The following is a 22805-nucleotide window of genomic DNA, read 5'->3' as shown; positions in this document are numbered from 1 at the left end:
AGTGTAAACGATGTTGTACTATAATGTTTAAATTCAGCGACATGCTTTAGTGTCTTTTACCTACAGCCAACTTTCGTTTTCTCACAGAGGGCTCTCGCGACGATCCGCGAAAAGCGCGCGCAAAGACGGAGGTGTGTTTAGTAGTTGCTTTGAGAACGCGGTTAAAGTAGATGATAAGTTTTTTTCTCTTGACCTCAGTACGTTACTAGCTCTCTGCGCAATGGACGGTGAGTGAATTCTGCAGCATTCGTGCGAGTTTGCCAGCGTTTTCGTGACTCTCTGATTAACCCTGTCTCCAATTCAACAGATGCCGAGTTGGACATCGACGCTCTTGATGAACTACTTGGTCAAGAGCTCATGGAAGCGGGTGAAGATCAAGCCAATCAAGCTCCCTCAAAGACGATAAGCGAACAGGATACTACCGCTCGAAAGAGCGAAGATGAACCGTCCTCCACTGCAGCCATCGAAAAGCAGCTACGCGAAATGCAAGAAAAGATGGAGATGCTTCGTAGGCAGCTCGAATCCCAGAAATCGTCCCAACCGAAAGACGATTCCGCAAGCAAGCCCAGCGGTAGCGGAAGCAGCTCAGTACCCACGCGAAAGCGCTTGAAACTCGTGGATGAAGATATATTCGGCGACGCTAAAGACGACGGTATGAATAAGGAGCCGGTAACTTCGATGGAGAAAAGTGTCGTGCATTCAGGTGACACGGACTCGTCGGATGACGAGAAACGTTATCCGACCGAGGCGGGTTTGAACAAAATGGGCAAGAGCATTAAGAGAAGTCTCGAAGAACGAAAATCGTCCGGCTTTTCGTCGCGACCACCTGTTGACACGTGTAAGATATCGGTGCTTTTTCTCTGTTAAGCTGTAATGTACATCTCGCGTCGTTCTTGTATTTCTAGGGAAAGACACTAAGCGCAAAGGCACGCTGCCGCTTGATGGCCTTGATGGAAACGGAGTGAGGGATCCTTACTCTGGCATACGAATCATGTGAGTGCATATTTAAACAGACATCTTCACGAAATCCCGATGTTTAAGAAAGGCTACAGAGTGACTGATAACTAACACCAGTGGATGTTAAGTGATGCCATGGTCTTTGTGAACTGTCAGGTCATGGTTACACTGCATGGTTTAGTTAATGTCTCGAATTTATTTCTTCAGAACTGAGCTTACAAATGTTTTCGGCAAAACTTTTATTTTCAATTTCAGTTTTTGATGCAGATACATAAATACATAAAACTTGTATGCAGACGATGGTCCCGACAGTATAAATACTGAGAATGAGACCCCTGTTAGAAATTATGCCAAAATCGAATTGCTTCAAAATTGGCACAAGAGTATGGGTTGCTAACAGGCAAAAGAGGGTTGAAATATTAAATAGGAATACAATGCAAAATGCAGTGCAATACAGTAATAACATACATAAGAAATATGGGAACAATGACCAAAAAAAAAGCTCAGCATAGCATATCGTGCATTGTGTAGAACCTGTATATGGATAGAATCTAATTTATTTCTAGTGCAATACAAAAAGACAAAATGGGTTAGTGTTGTCTTGTGCCTTCGTGAATTGCATTCAACCTGAGCTTGAAATGCAATTGTACCTGTGCACCAAAATACTCTGATCTGTTAAATTACTCTCCCTTACACAACATTTTCCATATGATAGCTGAAGTTTTAGGACAACATACAAAGCCAATTAGTGAACTGAAATTTTATTGCAATAATGCCTCTGTGAATGCCACATGACGTTAAATGTTTTTTGCTGGTGTATGCGACCCTACAGCTCTCTTTGATAATGCGTCACAATAGCTGAATATTATCCAGCAACTTAGTTGTATTGTCTAGCCTGAAGGAAGTCTCATTTGCTGAGGTATGCATTCTGAAACTGTGCTTGCACTTTCAGACGACCTCTGGTGGAATCAACAGTCATGGAAGCTCGGATGACTGGAAGAAAAATGGTCAAGATGTCCATGGTGCCAAGTTTTGTTCAGCAGAAAAAGATCGACATTGACTGGGTTACAGTCGGTGTGCTAGTCAACAAATCACCACCGAAGACGTCCAAAAACGTCAGTGTAACCCTCTATCACCTTTTCACATTTATTGCTGCTGCTAGTTCGCTTTCGTTTTACTTGCCAATGTGCCACTGTGAATTCACAGGCAAGTTACAGAGCATAACATCAGAAAGATATGATGCAAGTGAGGCTTACAAATAAAAAATGAGCTCTAGTGTTACGAGCTTTCCAGCAAGGCAAGGTGTATTAATAAACATGGCTGAGGAAATTTTGGTACTGAATTGGCACAAAAACAGTGAAAGGACCACACTGGAGCAAGTTTACAAATACAAAACACCGTGCATGGCGTACTCTGTTATTGCGCACAAATTTCAGAAACGTGGCCGAATTTCCAAACGGTATTCTGCAAAGATTACTGTTCAGTGCTGGGAACAACATAGTGTCATCTGCTCTTTTAGACGCTGCTACATGTTATCATGCCTAGGAGAGTAATCCTTTGGGTGAGTTGATGATACACATGAAATCATAACGATGACTTGAAAGCACGAACAAGAGACTCAAGGAAGATGAAGCGTCTGTCATCTTTTTAGTCACTCGTACGTGTTTTTCATACTGTTGTTAAAATATAGCAGTGATCATGGCCCTTATTTGTCAACATTTAGCTCGTCTGTCACTTCCTTGGCTTTATAGAAAACTCATCATCCTGAACGTGTTATATTGAGGCGCTAGTTTTGATGCAACCATTCCATTTGCGTTCTGTGATGCTTCAGTGACTCTGGTCTCGCTTGAATACTCGTCTTCAGATGAGAACACATTTATGATACCAGCCCTCGCTGAACATCTAGGCAACGTACCATAGTATTTTGGGACAGTTCTCTTGTTGCTTTCTTAGCTACAATGTGCTGTGGCTTTGTATCCATCACCTGCATGGTCCTTAAATTTGTTCAATGTGTGTTCTAAGCCACTGTATTAAAGGGCTAGTAAACAACCTCGCGGTCCAAAATTTCTGATGGAGAAATAACTGCGCAGTTGTATGACATGAACATGCTGCTGCAAGAGCTTTGCAAATAAGTGCTGTAATAAGGAAGTTGCAGGGTATAGAACAACCCATTTCGGTTTCTCGCTCGGCCTTCCCATCCTTCTCAGCAGCGGGGTGGGGTAGGTGTAGCCCCTTGTCGTGACTACGCCCACTTCGGCAACATAACACGACGTCAGTGATTATGTCATCGGCATGCAGCCAACAATCGAGCAAGGCTTTCCCCACGTGTCGCTCGTGTGATAGCGCGGTGCGAAGGGTACAAGGCACTGGCGAGGTACGCACCCTTCCCCTCGTGCAAAAGTCGCGAGACACCTCTTCATCTCGGAGGCTTTTGTTCTGACAATACCACTTGTCCTGATAGCCTCGGGGCTCTACCAGAACAGCAGAGGGCAGCAGAGGAAAATGAAAATGTGGACTGCGTAGTCAAAACAGCCAAAACTGCATCACCGCAGGGCCAAGGCGCCGTTTCGTAGTGCAGAGGACCAATCGACAAAGCCGGTGCTGTGTAATGTTGCCCATTGGCAAGATTACGTCACTTCGCGTACTAGGAGGATTGGACAGGCGCTGGAGAGGGGTGCGGGAATTGTTTTTCAAAATGGAGCGGCGCGCAGCGCTATGATATTCGCAAAATGTGATCGCCGTGGCCTTCTGCACGAATCAGTGAGCTTATTTGGGACGTATAACAAAAAAAGTCTGAGCCTGTTTACTGGCCCTTAACATGAAACTAATCACTGAGTAAATATAAGCAAAACTATCCCTCTCAATAGACCTATTTTGGAGAAAAGAGGTCTGCATTATTCAGTTAAGAGAGGAGGAAGTAATGAAGAGATTCAGATACGGGCGTCCACATAATACTAGTGCAGATAGTTAAAATTTAAATTATGGCATGTCTAATGCGAGTTGCCTACAGGATAACACTATTTTCTTTCACATGTTAAATAATTCTGGTCTTGCCTGTTTGTGACAAAAATGCTTTCTTCTTGCAGGGAAAGCCGTTCTCGATATGGAAGTTGACAGATCTGCAAGACTGTGAAAACCTTGTCTGCGTTTTCCTCTTTGGCGATGTACATGAGAAACACTGGAAGACATCGGTCGGCTCTGTAGTTGGTTTTCTGAACCCATCAGTCATGCCAAACAAAGATAGTTTCGTAAGTAGCTGTGCCCAATTTTCTTAATGCAATTGCACGAAACATTCGAACGATACAAAAGAAGAAATCTAGCTTTTCTCCACTTCTGTACGATTATGAAATTCACTGCATGTTACTTGCACCTTGTGCATACGAAGCGTATGAACTGAATTAATAAGGTCGGGATGTTTGTGGTTGTAGATTCCTTTGGATTACTAAACATTAATAATCAAGGTGCTGCTGTACACTTATACACAGCAGCCTGCTTGATTGTTACCTGCGCATTCATCCCTTTGCATTGGAAAAATGTATCCTCATATCCATTTCACAGAGCAGTCGAAAAGAAGTGTGCCTCAGTATAGACCACCCTGGCAAAGTGATGCTGATGGGAACATCCAAGGATTTCGGAACGTGCAAAGGCAAAACCAGAGATAATCAACCCTGCACAAATGTAGTCAACCTGTATGTAATAATTTTCTGTTGGTATAATAGTAAATTATTGTAGTGGAGGAGGGGGTGGGAGTGTTGTTGAGGAGTTGTGGTTGTACATCACTGAAGGATTTGTATACAATGAAGTACTAGCCACCATAACAGCATTGCAACTAAAATGTCACACTGCTAAGCTCAGGGACGCGGTTTCGTTTCCCGGCCACAATGGCTGCATTTTGATGGGGGTGAAGCGCAAAATGCCCATGTAGTTATGTTTAAGTGCACATTAAAGGACCCCAGGTTGTCACACTTAATCTAATCTGGAGTACCCCACTATAATTCTTTTTATGCGCATTGAAGTGTTGTAAACAAATATAACCGTTATAAGGAATAACAATAGGCAATAAGCCTCAGTTATAAATCTCTATAAGGGATTGTCCAGTAATTCTAAATATGAAGCAATGTGACCTTGTATGGAAGCTTACTTTAGTAAATATAGGTTGATCACATAGGTGTAAATAATGAGTGGCCCTCAGTTACTTGATATACCTTGTCATACACCAAATTTTCCTTGTGTTTTTGTGTTTCTTGAAACCATTGGCATACTATACTTGCTATGTAAGAGTCTTTTCGAGCAGTCGCCCACTACCTAAAAGGTATTGTCATACAAGTGATGTTGTGTGAAGTTTCTGGCCCCCAAAAAAGCTTCCTATGAAATATTTAGTAGTCACTTGATACCTTAACGATATGTATCAGTTGTATGATGTGCTTGGGTATGCAATGCAGTTTAAATCTCGAAATAATTGCATTAAATGCTAAGCCAAAAATAGAAGCATATGTTTGCATCTGCTCCTGCAGCACTTTAAATGGAAAGCATAGACTAGTAGACTAGTGTCATGAAAGTGTCTGTGTTTTGCTTCTTTCTAACAAGAAATTTTTTATTTATGTGCAGTTTCTGCCTGGATGCTAATTGCATGCGGCTTTGTATCTGAATCTAGTTTTCTGTCAATCTTTATATAGTGACCTTATCATGACCAAAATTTTTTTTCACCAGGTCAACTTGCCCATACTGCGTGTACCACGTCAAAGCAGAGTACCGTAAGATGAGTTCCAAGCGGACTGACCTTCAGGCATCGTAAGATTTTTCAACCTTTTCTTTGTATGCTCATTTTCTATTTTCTCTTGTAATCTTGTTTTCACAAGACTACTAGATGAAAACTGGTCCAGTTTGATTGCTAGAGGTTAACCCTCATGGTCAACACATGCAATCTCACAAAATATTTTGGAAACTTACCTAGCGTTTTAGAAGTGTACCTTGAGATACTATTGTAAAGCATAATTTTTGTTTCTGATCAAAGCTCAAAAGTCCCTCAGTATTAATACAGTCTGTGTCATAATCATCAGCCTAATTTACCTGCACTGCAAGACAGAGGCATTTCCCAGAGGTCTCCAATACCCTGTTTTGCTACAGACAGTTTCATCTTCTGAATGCAAATTTTCCTGAGCTTGCTTTAGTGCCCATTTCTCTACTGTCCTAAACCATGTTTTCCTTTCCTTGACAGCTGCACTGTTACTTTAACAGACCAGTAATAGACCGTCTGTTTTATGCTTTACATGACCTGTCCAGCCCTACGTCTTCCCTGTAATGTGAGCTATGGTGTACACCACACCAGTCTGCTCTCATCCGTACAGCCTTTCCATCTCCTAACATCGCACATACATTTTTTGTTTATGGTTCCTTCAGAGCAGGCTCAGAAAATCTATAGCTGTGTTACATAACAGGCATGGTCCAAAAAGTTGGGTTTTGTGACATCTGTTCAATACATTCAAATGCATGAATCGGTGCTGCTATTAGGCTAATGTCATAGTATAATGACCATAGGGTGTCTTAGTACAGGATGCACGTTGCATTGATGTTAGATTACATTCTATACATGAGTGTCGGCAGGATTTTGTCTGGGGGGGGGGGGTGCAAACCTCTGTTGCGTCGTGGCTGGGGGAGTGGGGAACGATAATGTAGCTTAGGTGGGGGGCGAGCGCTGGTGTGGCTTGATGGGGGCAAGTGTGCCTTTTGACCCCCCCCCCCCCCTTTGCCGACGTCCATGATTCTATAGGATGCAGCACAGCCTTTGTGTAGTTTACAAAAAAAGCAGCCATTTGGCTATTTCCACTGAAACTTGCGTAAGGGGTTTGTTTGGCTGCTGAATATTGAACTGAGACTCAAAATTGATTTGAACTGGGATTACAAGTAATCTCAGATGAGATTATCGAACTGAGATTACAGGTAATCTGTCCATAGGCCTCTGTTACGTACACTTGTTAAATTTATTTAGGCATACTGAAATGTATGTCCCTCAGGAGGATTGTTCAAGGCTTTGTGCTCTAGAGGAATTGGTTGTAGCGCAAAGTCGACGCAAGGACAAAAGAAAGGTGACAACACACAGTGCTGTCCTTGTGTCGAGTTCGCGCGGCAACCAATTCCTTTAATGCCCTACCAACAAGCCCACTATGCAACTCTCTTTGTGCTCTGGTTGAGTTATCTTTAATAGTAACCCACTGACCCAGCTCATATCAGACGTAACTGTTAACTTATTTCTCTAAACCATTTGCCATGTTCATGCATGCACCCTGTAATGGGTACTGCTACTATGTCCAATGTGTCCTTTAGGTATTCTGGTGTTGCACCGAGTGGACTGAAGCAGAAAGTCCTCAAGAACAGCCAAGTCATCTACGGGGGCCAAATGTTCATGAATCCCACGTGAGTTGGTCAACGCAAACTCACAGATGTCCAGCCATTTTTGTTATTGTGGAACTCAGTCCTGCATGCGTGTGGCAGAGACTCATTAGCCGCACTCTCCTGGTCCCATCACAACAAATAGGGGCATTTTCAATACGTGCTATGTCAGCAGAAACTATAAAGCTGTCTACTTGTGTAATTGTGAACTTGGATTTTTATTTAACTATTTGCTTAAGGAATCAGCCTCCCTTGTATTCGTGTCGTAGACACAAACGGCATGTTGCAATATGCATGCCATATAATTCTTTAGAATGTTAGCTTTTCTTCTCATGACCTGTCACCTAAGAAATTTGTTTTCGCCCTTTGTTTGAAACTTCAGCAGGACCCCAATACATCGGGCTTGAACCCAGTGCATTAGCAGAACTAAAAATATTCCCGTTATCATTGTGTAGCCTGTATAAGCTGAATGCCTGACGCAGCAGAATATTTCTGAGGCAAATGTGGCTTTGTGATGAAGTTTTACACTCTTATCTGTTTGCATGGGTGGGCTTGGCTGATGTACTGTCTGGCATATCGATCATTAAGAGTTATCAGCAAATGTTCTGTTGCATAAGGTACAAGTACAAGGCACTTGTTTACTAACAACCAACTTTTTAAAAAGCCAGATTTTTCAAATATGCAAACAACTGGAATTAATACAAAACACCTAGGGATCAAACGCTTCAGTTGTGACTATTTCAAGTTAAGCACAAATATTGATGGAAACAGGATTATGACATACAAACAGGCAGGCACAAGAAAATATCTTTATGCAGTGGCTCACCACTGCTTCAGTGATGCCACAACATATGGGAAACTTACTTTTTAACATTACCACCCTGATTAGCATAATATAGCTTTGTATTCAATGTGACTACTAATTTATGACAAATTTCTTTCATGTGATTACAAAAAAATGTTTAAATTAAAAAAAAAATCTTTTGTGAAGTGTATTAGACAGCAACGCTCGAAGTGTGCTTTTAATGTAAATGAGTTGAATTTTTGTGGGGAATATTTAGGAGAAAAGCTTGAGATTGTCTTGAACTTTTTTTCGTGCAAGCCACGTAACTAATCATTCTTGAATTAAGTTGGCTGGTTGCCTGGTTACCCTGCTTTTCACAATCATTTCACTTCTCCACTTTGGTCATTTGGAAGCTTTCAAATTGCATGTCTCACGTTCATTAATTGGAACTAACGGACAAGAAAGCCAAGAAAAGAATAGGAGATGTTATTTGTAGCAATTACGAAGAAAGTAAAGTGGACTAAAAGATAACTTGCCACTGGCAAGGACTGAACCTGCGACCTTCAAATACGCCTCTGATGCTCTATCACTGAGCTATGGCAGCGGTCATCCTCCCATCCACTTTATGGGGTATATATGTGCATTTAAACCTAGGAGTGTTAGTCAGCGCCGCTAGTAGCCACTTCTTTCATTCCCCTTCTTTATGTTTCATGTTCGTGCAACATAATTTCTTGGGCTGCTGTACAACACGTGTCTTGTTGCGCCTTGCAGACGAGAGGCAACAAAAACACTTCGTACAAAAGACAAACTCATCCTAAGCAATCTCAAGGTTGCCAGACAAGCGGAGGAGCTCGAGAAGTCGTCACGGCATGCCGCGGCAGAAGCCATCAAGTTGAGGCACCTCTCTTCATCAGAGAACCAGGCCATCAACACAGTTGCGTCCAAGTCGGACTTTCTGTAAGTCTGCCGGCTTAATTATCATTGGTTTTCTACATGCTTACATCTCTGTGTTCATGTTGGCTTTATCATTACTAGTGAGAGAAAACATAATTGTTTGTGCACAAGAATGTTTGATGGTATTCTTCAGGCCACAGGAAAACTCCTTGATTATCTTGGAGAACTTGCTTTCAATACAAGTTTCTTGGCAGGAGTCAACGGTGAATCTACTGGACTTAAGACATTATATATGATGCCAGTATCTCTCAGAGATCCTTTATGATGCTTGCTTGACCATGCAGATGGCATTCTGTTTCGTCTGATAAGGTCCTAAGGATAATGCATGGTTTTACTGGTGCACACGTAAAGCAGATGTATACAATGTACAGTCGCGCCCGATATCAGTTACAACATGCTACCCTTGATCAAAGCGGTGCCAATGCTGCACGGTGGTGCCGACATAGAAAACAATCAGTGACGTAAGCATTGTTTCACCTAGTGGTATTTGCAAGACCTGATTTCACGTTTGCTGGTGTTGCAGTGTGGGCTTGGGGCACCTTCAACCATGGCCACCGTGTTGCAACTCACATTGAGTGTCACTGTACATACAGAGTTAAAGCTTACTGGTATGGCCCTGGCATACCAGAGTAAAATGAAAAATGCCTTTCCTGCACCTAACATATTCTCTGTGGTAGATTTCTTATCGTGCAGAAGCAATTTAATTCCATGTGCGGCTGCATAGGATCAACTCTTTGATCTTATTTCAGAGGCAAGGCACTTTGCAATCCCGGTGCTGGCTCTCGTAACTTCCTTCGCCATGTGGTGCACGAGGCAGACTCAACATCTGGTGATTTCCTTATTTTTTAATTTCTTGTATCGCTACATCTAGTACTGCACATCATGATAGCCTATATATTTTCCATTTTAGTGCGTGAGCATAGCGAGGATAAAAATTTGGAAATTTTTTTTACTGAGCTCTGTATATATTGGTATGAAAGTTCATCTGCGTGTAGGTTACGTATTTTCTGTTCAAACTGCACTGCTGCTGCTTTAGGCCGATGAACATTGTCGAATCAGGCCATTGATTCTAATTTTGCTCTTTGTTGCACTCGCTGTACATTTGTGTCTGTTTGCTGTCAATCTGCTAATCATTGTTGATCACTTTTGTTGACCCACAAACACACACATCTTTCAGTCACACTACTGACAGTGTTATAGGTGTATCTACACCGTATCCGAAAAGAGGCATTTTCCTGCACTGTACAGTGGAACCTCATTTATACGGACCTCGCTGCACGCAGAGCACAACAGAACCTCATTTATATGTTGTTGTTTTTTAAGAACGCAGGGAAAAAAATGTATTATCTGCGAAAACACACTATCCAAATTCATTAAAACATTGCACAGTTTCGCTTGATAACAATATCGCGAACATTGGCACCGGGAAATCATACAATATGGGAACGTATCAATGATGTTCTATCGTATATGAAACTGATCGTCGTGGTATATATAGCTTGCCATAATTACTTGCCATCATTGCCTTGTGTTCCAATTGTCGAGCAAAAAAGCAATTCCTGCGATCCCACACGTTCAGCCCAATTTCAAGCTTTCTTTTAAGCCTTGCTCTGTCTGCTCTTTAACAGCTTTTATGTGGCATGCTTTCAGTACTGTCAATGCCGTAAGTACAATGGTAGTATTCTAAGAGCAAGTAGGGTAGGTTTAACGCGAAGCCTCTCCACTGACCCTCTCCTATCATTTGTGTGACGTGCAGCAGCATCCTCAAAAAAGGAAATGATATCTATCACTGCGAAGGACCTCCTCAAGATGCACAACGGCAGCATGAAGTCACCTGCAGGTGCATCTCTAGACTCCAAGAGGACCGCCTCAACGTTGCAAGCGAAGAGTTTGAGTGCTGTCAGCCCTATAAGCTCTGTTTCAGCACCGTTGCCGAGACTAACTGCGTTGACTCCCTCTGAGATTGCGAAGGTGAGTTCCTGTAAACTTACATGGAAATGGCAGTTCCACTCCTTGTGTTGTATACCATACCCCACCCCCTTCATATGCTGATTATAATTTAGGCTTTAAATTAATGTTTACCATAGTTATTGCATCTTTAATGCCAGTTGAAACAAATGAAGACAGAACAGAGCAAATGTTTTCTTTCTTACCTTTGTGTATAAATTTTGTCAAGCCAGAGAGATGGGCAGGAATTTTTTTATTTACCTGGAGATGTTAACCCCGCGTTATCGCCTGGCTTGCTAGCTATTCCAGGTGTCGGGCAATGACGATGGTACATGGAGTGATCACGTGTACACGCGAATGGTTTGTGCAGTCACACACAGGAGTATTTCGTGTTGTTTCATTAAGACCTGTTGCAGAGAACTACTAGTGGCAATAACTGCATGCCATCAATTTGCACTCGAGTGTCTGCAGAATGCGTCTGCTGTGTTAATAAAAATTCTTTTTGCCTAACATAAGCAAGTTACAAGAAAATGTAGGTTTGGGAAACTTTTCACTGAAGGATTCTTGTGATTGCTGAAAAAAATATTGGACTATTGTACTGCTACAGATGTCTGGAACAATCATTTGCCATAGCTTGTCTTTATACTTTACAAAAAGAAAAATTTATAGAGCTAAACCATCTGAAATTTTTCAATTTTGCATGTATATATTTAAACGCACCTATGCAAACACATGCATGCACATACATAAAGCTTGGTTGAACCCCCCTTTCCACTTCCCCCCAAAAAATGTCTGGCTATGCCACTAAACTGTATACTATTTGATAAATTTTTAAAACGGTTCAAACACTAGATGCATTTCCTTAAACCACAGGCCTTGTCTTTTTTTCGTTGTTTTTACAGCTGAGAGCTGCAAAAAAGTTGAGTGCGAAGGCTCCTCTTGTGCGACAAGACCCCAACGCTGTGAAAAAAGACACAACGTCCTCTGAAGTACAAGCTAAGATTCAGAGGAAGCTTGAGGAACCTGCCGCGTCAAGTGAGTATAGCTTTCACTTTGCAGATAGAATGAGATCAATCATTTCTACTTCAACTCTACAGTCATTTATAGCATGAACATTTTATAGCTGTTACAGCAAAACTGTTACAGCCAAGTCATGCCTTGCTCCGCGCCTATGTAGGTAATTCACATCCCATAAAGAGGTTGTTGCTGCTGTTGCATGAGTTGCATTATGGTATTTCTAACTTAGTAGCCTTGCATTGGGCAGGAATGTGATTGTCTTATTTCGTACGGATTGAATTCGTGCTCATTTTTACTTTTAAGAATGTGTACCAGCTTGCCCAAGAATGCACTTTGCTAGTAAGCAAGCCATTGTGGACTTGACAGAGACAGAGGTGAACATTTTGCTGTGTGTGAAACAGTGATAAGTCTCTCAGCACTCGGCCAAGCCAATCACAGAAATGTATAGCGTATCTTCACAGGCAGCCTTTTTTTTTTTCCTTCCCACCTGATGGCACATCTGTTCTAACTCCTTTTCAGGCAAGGTGGCCCGAGATGACGAATTTGCAGAAATGCCAGCAGCTAAAAGAAGCCGTCTGGGGCCAGAATTGACTAAGGAGGAAGTGGAGAAGCTGCTTCGTCAGAAGTCATCTCACGCTCACCAAGTGGACGATGTGGGGCTCAATTTTATGCTGATCTTACTGCTGTCTGCTAAAGTGTGTCTAATTTGGATGAGTAGCAGCTTATAGACACTTAGCATTAAAATTTCCAGCTTTTTTTGTATGATGTTTGCTGATTTCAACAGGACATGGGACGATGACTTCGATAATGCTTGTCTTCCTTGTGTCTTCATTCTATTTGGTGCTTTTCAGATCGGAATGAAATTGACACAGAAGGAAGTTGCTGTTTCCTGCTGCAGCTACTTATTGAATGCAAACATCACGCACTAGCATCAGTAGAACATTTGGCTAGTCATACCCATACATATATTCCTGGAAAAGGGATTACAGTCAGATACAGCTTTAGAAGTTTGCGGCATTTTGTCCTTAATTAAAAGCGTATGCTTTTAATTAAGGACAAGCCTGCACCAATGGGCACGCACTCCAGATTGACGTCATGAGCTGGACGGCCGGTGACCCCACCTTTGGAAAACGTTGCTGAGTGCATGAGTGGGACTATTTCTTTAGTCGCAGAGGCAATCTGCTGTCGTGCTTCGGTCATCTGGGCGGGGCCTCTTCTGCCTTCTTAAGTTGTATCCGAGAGGGAGAGACAACATTTATTGAGAAAAAGAAAGTGGTTCATTGCGAGTGGGGCCCTTCTTCCAAGGCCACTATAGTGGGATTTGACGTCTCATTGGCGTATTCTTTGCAAAAGCAGTCATGTGGACATGAAAATAGGACAAAAAGTTCTCAGCACTGTGTACAAAATTCTATGTATGCTCAGCACGGGCACTGCTGTTTTTTTGGGCCTATCGCAGTTTCATTACCATATGCAAGCTTCTCGTGTCTGACTGTAGAGGACTCTCTAGGAACTGTTAGGAAATCCACTGTGTGATTCACCTAAGGCTAACATTTCTTTGTTCCCGCGATATGTTTGCAGATTGAGCAAGAACAGGAGGAGCAGTACTTTAGTGTACTGGAGAAGAAGGAGCAGCTGGAAGAAAAGATGCTGTCTGTCACGGAAATACAGTGCGATGTGGTGTCCTGTAGAAAGGTACGTCTCCGTGCACTTCTCTAATCTCTGTTTTACTCGGCAAACCACTAATGTCATAAGGGACTGAGTTTAAATGTAAGGGTGTTTACGTAAAACTTGTTGAACGAGCATTACGCTGTGGTCTTTGTCATGGGTTGGGATTCTGTTGTTCTCACGTCTGTCATGCCATCATAGACAGGTCACTGTGTTGGTCGCATTTTTCATTGTTCTATCATTAGTATACTGTAATCGTCATCTTTGACAGTGCTGCATCACCGCTGCCATCGTGCTATCGGCTCAATCATTGACATTGCCGTGCTGTTCTTTCTAAACTGCAGTTGTCCTTGTAGGGCCTTTTATCGGAAATGAGTGTACATGTACATTGAATCTGTGAAATGAAGATGTGTTCCTTCTTCAAAAAAATAAGCAAAAACGGGTGGTGTTAAGTAACTGTGCTCCGCAAAATTATTTATGCAGTTTTTAATAAAATATCTGGGGCGCAACTGAGACATTCAAGAAAAAAACAAGAGAAGACAGGATAGGGCGGCAGACTTTCAGTTGATAATCTGGCGCGCTATCCCTTCTTTTCTTGTTTTTTTCTTGCATGTCTCTGTTGCGCACAAATATTTTATTTTAAGCTATGCACCAACTCGCCCAACGTCGCACTCTGCTAAAGCATATTTATTATTTATGTAATCATGACACAATTTTTTTGCGACCAGGACATTATGTATTTGCTTTTGGACTGTGGCTCAGTCAGGGTTGGAAGAAAGATAGCGTATACATATTTGTTTTTAGTGAAACGTTATTTTAATACATTTGTTCCTACTATTGCATATACTAAATGCTTTTCTCTTTGCCGACCGGCAGTGCAACTACACAGCTCAGCAGGCGTCCGACTTGTGCAAGAAGGAAAACCACGCCCTAAAACACCACAAGGCCATGAAGCGTTTCTTCCGTTGCAAGGACTGCAGTCATCGCACAGTCACCTTTGCGAGGGTTCCAGCTCACAGCTGCCGGTGAGCACTCTCACGTTCGCATCATGTGTGAGGACTCCGCACACCGACGAAATGTTTACACGAGGATAAAGACTTGGAAGTGATCACTTGTAGCAAAATGTAGGAATGTGTCTGGGAGGGAACGTGTCTGAATCAGGGCAGCATAAACATGTCTTCTTGTGGAAACATTGGTTGCGGAGGCACGTCTTGTTTGACTTTTTGTAATGCCTCTTTTTGTGCGGTTCACGTCAACAGCAAATGGCACTGCACTGTTGTCTACATTCTATGCGAAGCACACGTTCCTTTAGCCAATTAATTGCTAATTCCCAATCAGTTCATCGAGTGATTTAATATACTGATATTTCGATTATTCTCTCAAGTGCATCAAATTCTGTGCACAGGAGTGCTGTTGCATTTCTCTACTGGTAAAATGTGAAAGATACAACCTCATAGCTGTCTCAAATGAATAAAAGTATATATTGTCACGGGGTCGTGACGTCGATGAAGACGGCAGTCGACGTGTTCAAGATGAAACTCTTTATTTGGCCGAACTTGTGGCCAGGAAATTAAAACTCAAACTACAGCAATACACGCTGTACACTGATAGTGGCAAACAGGGCGTCGGTCGTCGATAAAACTGACAAGTGGTGAAGCGTGTCGGCATTTATACATGTACCGTCGAATATTCCAGCTGGCTGTCGCGCAAGCTCTAGAATAAGCTCGAGTGTTCGCGTCTTGCACGCAATCTTAACAAAACGATCTACAATAATCGCGGAGCTTTTCGAACAATGAGGCGCGGTTTGCGCTGAGCGTTGCTGACAGTCTTTGTGGGTAAAAACCGAATACAGTCGAACCCACTTATAACGATCCCACATATAACGATCTATCGGTTATAACGACCATATTTGGGTGCACTTACGATTTTCCTATGGTAACCATTGAAGCTGCGTCCAGATATAGCGAACATTTTTCAAAGCCTCTTACTTTTAAAACGAACACTTCAGACACGCTCGCGGTAAAAATATGGCGCATGCGAAGCGAAAAAAAAGTTAAAACATGCCTTCTAAAGTGTGACAGGGGCGCGCGCTCGCGCGTGCCCCGCTTGAGTTTACTTGCGACTAAGATACCCAGATCGGCGAGCACCGCACGCAGATTTCGGACGCTGCGAGCGAGGTCACTCACTTTCCAGGCGTTTCATCAGTGGTAGAATGGCAGTGAGGGGGAAAAAAATAGTAGGCAGCATGAAGCCTTGCGGTCAGCTTTCGCACGGTAACCTTTCCTGACGCCGTTCTCTGCAGCTACGATCGCCTGCGATGAACCAAACAATGCCTTGGAACGCAAGAAGGCATAACCGCGATAACTTTCCATCGCAAAAAGGTTCACTGCGTCCCTAAACTCGTCAACGCCACAATGTGCCGCTAAAAGTTGTCCGTCTTTTCGGTAACGGCAGAGACCGGTCGATCGGTGATTACGACTTCCGCGCGATTGCGGCGATGCCTTCGCGGATGAGCATCAGAAAAAAGCGAAGGTGAGGTGGCGGCCGTCGATGAACGTGCCATCACAGTCATCTGTAGATATCCGCTCGGCTGCGCGTGTGGCGTACGCCGTACACTGCGGATTGACGGCGGTAGCCACGCTGCCGTTCGCAAGTTCGCCGCCGCCGCCGCATCGTGCGAGACCGCTTTAAAGTGCGCGTCGCTTTGTAGAAACGAAAGTAGCTCGCTGTTGTTGAGCGGCGCGGGCACCGAGAAAGGTCGATGCACTGACAGCGAGCGTATACTGCGTGTTTGACTAGGTGAGAACTCAAGTGCGCCGCGCATCGTCGTGCAGGGCCGCGAGAGCATCGCGGAGACGTAGAGTGCGCGTTGCTTGGAAAATGCTTGTTTTCGCCGCGTTGAACGAAGAGGCTAGTCGCCGCACCCGTGCACGGTCCGTGGTGAAGCAAGCACGAAGAACGTACAAACGCGCGCATACGGCATACGGCAAGCGGCCCGGCAGTGACTCCGCGACCCGAGTAGGCGACACGCTGCACGCAACTAGCCAGGGATGATCGGCTCCACGTCGCGGTACCGCGCTTCGGTGTAACGGTGTCAGCGGGCGTCGCTTCACGACGCGAAAAGGCTTATCTTGTCACCAAAGGGGTTGTTAAGACTTTAATAAAAGTGCACAAAGAAAAAAAAACGGCTTGGCCGCTAAGTGCACGTTTTTAAGGGCGAGTCCATATACAACGAACTACTGATATAGCGACCACTTTTCGCGACACTTTCGAGTTCGTTATAAACGGGTTCGACTGTACAGCAAAAGTGATAATAAGAAACGCACGTGGCAATATACTGGAATACTGTATAAGCTGATGGCGTAACTGCGGACTGTGCTTATGCTTGAGGTGCGCATATTGCGTATAAACAAAGAAGCTTGCTGCCAACCCTGATTATGAGCCTTTTTTGGGTTTTCACAGTGGATTTTCTAGAGAAATCTTGATATTAGCTCTGGTTTTTATCACAATGAACATTTTGTAACGCCCATACTAAGACAAGTCATCTTGTCAAAACATTAGCTCCGCTGATGTTCCCTGGTCAGCGACTTCTCATTAGGAACATAAAGGTGTTTTTCGTTTGCCTTCAGCATGATCATGTAGCACTTAAAATATTTTAATGAACAAGATGTTAGAACTTGGTTACTAGGACTTTATTTCGTGAAAGTCCGAACATAGAGAATTTTAGTACATATAGACTATGTACGCATTCAAATATACTCGCCTGTATTGAGGGCAATGTACTCGTTACACTTCGTTAACCTCACTGTTGTTTCTGTTTTCCTTTCTTCTAGGAAGTGCAATGGCTCCAATTACGAAAGAACATCCATGGGAAAGGTATGGTTTCATGTTTGTTTCTTGTTGTTATGGCATGCCCTTGCTTGAACATTTTAATGTTCAATTTGCACAAACTATGTGCTCATATAAAATCTGCACATGGTCTTCCAGTATGTATTCAAAAGCATTCCTTGCTTATTGGACTTTTCCTGTTGATCGCTCCTGCATTTCAAAAAGACCTAGACCATGCATTTCGGGCATAACAGTTTGTTGCCATTATTTTATGGTTATGCAATGCAATGTTGTGCACTGTTTTTGCTAGGGCACATCTACAGTCAAACCTCGTTAATACGTACCCGCTTTAAACGTACTAACGGTTAAAACGTTGTTGCGACGAATCCCCGACCGAGTCCCATAGAGCCCAATGCATTCGCTGACCGCTTAAGCCGTAGTGGTTCGCCCTATGCCTACCGGTTAGTGCGTACCCTGCGTACCGCGGTAACTTTTTGTGCCATAAAATTTTACTGCGCCGCTCAACTTCCCGACGCCAGAATGTGCCGCCAAAGGTCTTCCGCAGATCAGTCGATCCCCGATTCCGACTTCCGCGCGATTGCGGCGACGCTTTTGCGGGTAAGCATCGGGAAAGAACGAAGGCGAGGTGGCGGCCACCGACGAACGCGCCGACATGACTTATCGCCGACAACCATATCACAATAAGTATCTTCAGCTATCTGCTCGGGCACGCGTGCGGCGCAGCACTACTTTTTAAGCCTACTGCACGCTTTTATTGGGCGACAACCTGAACGCGCTGGGCCGCCGATCGCTGCCGCTTCTTTGTGCGCGGCCGTCTTCAAGGCTGAAGTTGAATTATTGGCACAAATGCTCGGGCAGGGACGAAGAACTTCAGCCATGTACCAACTAGCCCGACAGTAAACGCTACTAAGCCGTCATCAGGCGCGCACCGCTTTGTAGAAGCGAAAGCAGATCGCTGTTGCGTAGTTAGCATTGCGGGTCGCGGGCGCCGAGAAACCTCGCTGCATTGACGATACCACACTAAACGCACGTGTACAATACAGCAAGCGTAGCGCGGTTGTAACCATACTGCACGCTTTTATTAGGCGACCACCCAACGCGCCTCCGTCCGCTGCCAGGACCGCTAGAGCATCGCGGAGTGCGCATCGCTTGCATGAAGCTCGTCATTGCTGCGTTAACCGAACAAGCTACTTGCCGCATCTGTGCACGATCTGGAACGAAGTGGGTACGAACAACATTCCCACGATAAATGCGCGCGTGCGGCACAACAAGCGGCCCGGTAGTGACGGCGTGAGCCGAGTAGGCGACGCGCTGCACGCAACTAGCCGGGAGACGATCGGCTCCACGCGGCCGTACCGCGTTTCACTGGAACTGTGTCAGTTTTCGTTTAGTAGCAGATCGCGGTTAGACGCCCGCACATATACCGCGGAAAGCAGACACTGCCCGTTCTGTCGCTATGTCGGTCACTGCGTTGACCGCGTATCCCGGACCCTGCAATAGTTTCGAAATGCTCTTCGGCGTCGCCACTACGCGCTATCGGGCGGTCGTGCGAGTGGGCCAGGATCTTTTCTCCACTTTGGCAAAAAGAAAGAAAAGGCTGTGCGGTGGGTACTTTAGGCAATATTTGCTGTGGCACTCTATTTATTTGCTGGCGGCGATGGCGTACGCTAGGAGACGCAAATTTTTACTTGGTGTTTAATGCGTACTACCGTTTAGTGCGTAGTTATGCCGCGTTCCCGGCAGGTACGTATTAACGAGGTTTCACTGTATTTGGTTCAATTTCTTAGCTTGTAATTTCTATGCGAGTTTGACACGTTACTGGTGTTTGTGATATGTTAGTAGTTGTTTAGTTGTGTGCAACTCATTTTCTTCCTTTTTCAGCCAAAGCCTGGCCCCATGCTTGACAGCGAAAAATTATTGATTCGTGGCGAGGAGATCAAGTTCCTGAACAAGTGATCATGTTGACTTCTCTTATTATAAGTTTGCAATCTGTCATCTGCGCTGCAGTCTCATACACATCATCGCGCCCTATTTCACTTCCGCGACAATTGTATCATGTCCGTTACAACGTCCATCAAACATTGTCCCATAGGATGTAGACACAACGTCGTATGATGTACTGCTCATCATGAAATCTTTTGCACTACTTCAGGCATTGACGACAGGCTGCTGATGATAATTGTGTTGTCAACTGATAAGTCACATAAGTGTGGCTTGTAAAGCCATTTTTAGGTGTTATAACTTTTTCACAAGTTTTACCAAAGTGGTTTTATCCATTTACCTTGTACAACTTGTACAACATAAACGGATTAATAAACAATGTACATGCATAGATGTGACTTATGTACAATTGCAAATTAACAGATGACATAAGCCTTCTGTTAAAATTGTGTACCATATATTTTCATCTGAGAACTGCACTTTTTCAAGGGACACTAAAGTGAAACAATGAACCAATTTAGATTGATAAATCGTACTCTGATAATGCTAATGTCATTAATTTCGCCATCATAAGTTTATTAATGAGGAAAAAATCGAGGTCAAAGTTTCATTTTTAAACTTTGTGCTGAAACCTCCACACAGCACGTCACGGGTTTCAAAGTGTATTTTTCGTATTTTGCCGTCATTTGCTCGACGAAACTTCCTGAAACTTGGCATGTTAAGTCTATGGCATCCTCAGAGGACAATGTACTTCATTTTTCCGATTAGGAGCTAGGTAGGACCTAGCAGACGCCATCAAAATCTATGACGTCACGGTGTTTGGTGTGGAAATTTCAAGGTGGTGTCACCACCCACATTTTCTTTTTTGTGTGTTTTCTCTCTAACCAAGCGTCCTCTCATGGCAAGCGCAGTGATTTTGGTTAGTGAGAGAGTAATTTACTAATATGAGGAAAATTCTTTTTTCTTTTTAGTGACCCTTAGTTCAACAAATTCACAAGGTCAAGTGAGTTGAACGTGGCTCATGCGGGAGTAAATAGATTTGCATTTCTTTGAAAAATAGACGTCCCTAAATCACGTGGCGACCTCGGCGCGCCTTTGGTTATTTTAGCCTCGTTTCCTGCGTCATTCGTCATCGCTGGTACAGGGGTAGTCAAAAGTTCCCAGGCCGCAACGCCCGGCTGAGGAGCAGCAGCTCGCTGCTATCGGGGCGCTCTCATCGCAATCACGCCTTGGCGCACGCTGGCGTCGAGAGTGTGCGTGAAGGGGGAAGGGCACCCCTCTCCATTTCTTGCTCTCTTTGATAAGAAAGCAACGTATAAACTTGGTGCGTCATGTTCCCTCACTGTCCGCTCGTCGATGTTTTACTACTGTGCAGTGTGTAGCGAGGTGGCAGTCTTCCGGAAAACTGACTCATCATGATTGCGGCCACATTTAGCTAGGCACCATATACATTGCCGTGGTTTTCGGCTTCCTGGAAAACAATATTGTGCGTTTAACTTTCCATTGGCTTTGCGGTGGTTCTATCAGCCGTCTTCGCAGGTCATTTCGCTGCATAGAAGCTTGGTCGGAGCCCGAAAGGTATTCAGAAGAGCTTGTGTTGGGGCTAGTTGGAACATCTTAGTGGAATAAGCAGCGCTGCACAGTAGTAGTTTATACCTAGGTTCCTTATGAAGGAGAGCAGCAAAGAGAGAGAGGGATACACCACCACCTCTCCTTCCATGCACACGCTGGACACCAGCGTGCGCCAAGGCTTGATTGCGATGGCAGCGCCCCGATAGTAGCGAGCCGCTGCTCCGCGGCCGGGCGTTGCGGCCTGGGAACTTTTGACCACCCCTGTACATTACCACTTAGCTGGAACAGCAGAAGTCTGCTTCAATGTAAGCAGGTTGTTACATACAAGACGAAGCAGTCCTGAGATGCAAATTCTGACTTCGCATCGCACGTATGGTTGTGCGATGAAAAAATTAGCAAAGTTCTGAGCACGAAATGTGAATGCAACGTTTCGGTTGAAAATGCTCACGCACATTTCAGGCGGTATGGGAGCAATGAATAACGCTCGCTGCACAAATGTATATGGCAAACTTGCAGTTTGCTTGCTGCGTGGAAGCCTTTGGAATTTTTTTAATATAATATCATGCTAGTGTTGACCCCTGGACATTGTAGGGCCTTATACCGTATTTACTCGAATGTAATGCAAGTTTTTTTTCCTGATTTTTGCTACCTATAGTTGACCCTCGCATCACAATCGAATACCGATATACTATTTGTTCTTCCTGGACACAATGAAACGTCACCCCTCGCGTTACAATCTAGTAAATACGTTATAGGCGAGAAGTAACGAGATTTCCTGCATGACGCGCACGTGCAGAGAGCACACCCGTGTGCAAGCACCGTTTGCTGCGCTGTTTTGCATACACGCTTTTAGCATTATCTATGTGATCTTGTGTTCAGAAAGCCGGTGTGACAATTATCGTCATATTGCTGATCTCGTTGCTTCTCGCCAATATCAGAAACTACCATATCCTGGGTACGACACTCGCATAATATAATTCAAAAATTGCAGGAGTGTACAAACCTTAGTGCCCTTGCATGATGAACGCATGTGCAGGGCACAACCCTGCAACTTTTCTCTAATCATCGACAGTATAAAGAAGGGCACTTTAAACTATGCAGGATATCTAGAGTTATGTAATTCCTTGTAAAGAGCTTATGTAATGTATCTTATGTGTCTTGTAAAGGGCCCTCTATGTGGGGCATTCTATAAGAGGTGTACAAGCAATAACAAAAGGGACAGAAGTCATGGGACTGATCTAATGACTAGCAGAGCAGCAATTGTCCAGACAAATAAGTATGGTTGCTGTGTGACTGAAACTTGGCCAAGTTGGCAACTATCCGTGATGAAAATGAAGCGTGCACCTAGGACATGCATACTGTAATTTGCCTGCTTCCTTGTTCTTTTGGTGCGCTGCAATTTCTTCATGGACTGAAATACAAAGAGGGGGTACAAAGACAGAGTACGAGGAAATACAAAAACAGAGTACGAAATTTCTCTAATCAGAATTGTGCGTAGTGACAGCAATAGTTGGAAAATCAAACAAACAATCATTACATAAGGAAAAAGGAGCAAAAAAACGTATGAAACGAGTGCTGCTCAACAGTAACTAACAATAATAGTTAACACAACAAACTTAAGCAGAAACTCTGCTGGGTAGTGGCCAAACAGTGTATGTGCAATCGTTATTTGGAGCTTCATTACTTAAAGGGCCCCTGTGACACTTTTCCAAATCGTTTAATGGCCTCA

The 22805-nt window shown here is 43.8% G+C and overlaps 1 protein-coding gene across 2 annotated transcripts; it reads left to right on the top strand.

Moving 5' to 3' along the window:
- Positions 1 to 104: 104 nt before the first annotated feature.
- On the top strand, positions 105 to 19915 carry LOC119396576 (protein MCM10 homolog). 2 transcript variants are annotated; one of them, XM_037663847.2, is made up of 17 exons: positions 105 to 227; positions 308 to 838; positions 906 to 993; positions 1910 to 2072; positions 4044 to 4205; positions 4516 to 4646; positions 5668 to 5748; positions 7282 to 7371; positions 8903 to 9088; positions 9835 to 9914; positions 10845 to 11056; positions 11935 to 12067; positions 12569 to 12702; positions 13628 to 13741; positions 14591 to 14739; positions 17548 to 17590; positions 19445 to 19915. In XM_037663847.2, exons 1-17 carry the CDS (start codon positions 221 to 223, stop codon positions 19517 to 19519), a joined length of 2379 nt encoding a protein of 792 aa, XP_037519775.1. In that variant the 5' UTR covers positions 105 to 220; the 3' UTR covers positions 19520 to 19915. The 2 variants fall into 2 exon arrangements, with proteins under 2 accessions (XP_037519775.1, XP_037519774.1); XM_037663846.2 differs by having other exon boundaries at positions 10842 to 11056.
- Positions 19916 to 22805: the final 2890 nt, after the last annotated feature.

This window comes from Rhipicephalus sanguineus, chromosome 6 (genome assembly GCF_013339695.2).
Source record: "Rhipicephalus sanguineus isolate Rsan-2018 chromosome 6, BIME_Rsan_1.4, whole genome shotgun sequence".
Classification (NCBI taxonomy): domain Eukaryota; kingdom Metazoa; phylum Arthropoda; class Arachnida; order Ixodida; family Ixodidae; genus Rhipicephalus; species Rhipicephalus sanguineus.
The sequence above is the reverse complement of the archived record's forward strand: the minus strand, read 5'-3'. Positions and strand labels throughout refer to the sequence as shown.

Excerpts from the sequence above, each read along its gene's own strand:
- LOC119396576 (XM_037663846.2), top strand. Across the intron at positions 12,068-12,568 it reads TGAGGAACCTGCCGCGTCAA|GCAAGGTGGCCCGAGATGAC; the intron begins GTGAGTATAGCT and ends ACTCCTTTTCAG. Across the intron at positions 12,703-13,627 it reads ACGCTCACCAAGTGGACGAT|ATTGAGCAAGAACAGGAGGA; the intron begins GTGGGGCTCAAT and ends ATATGTTTGCAG.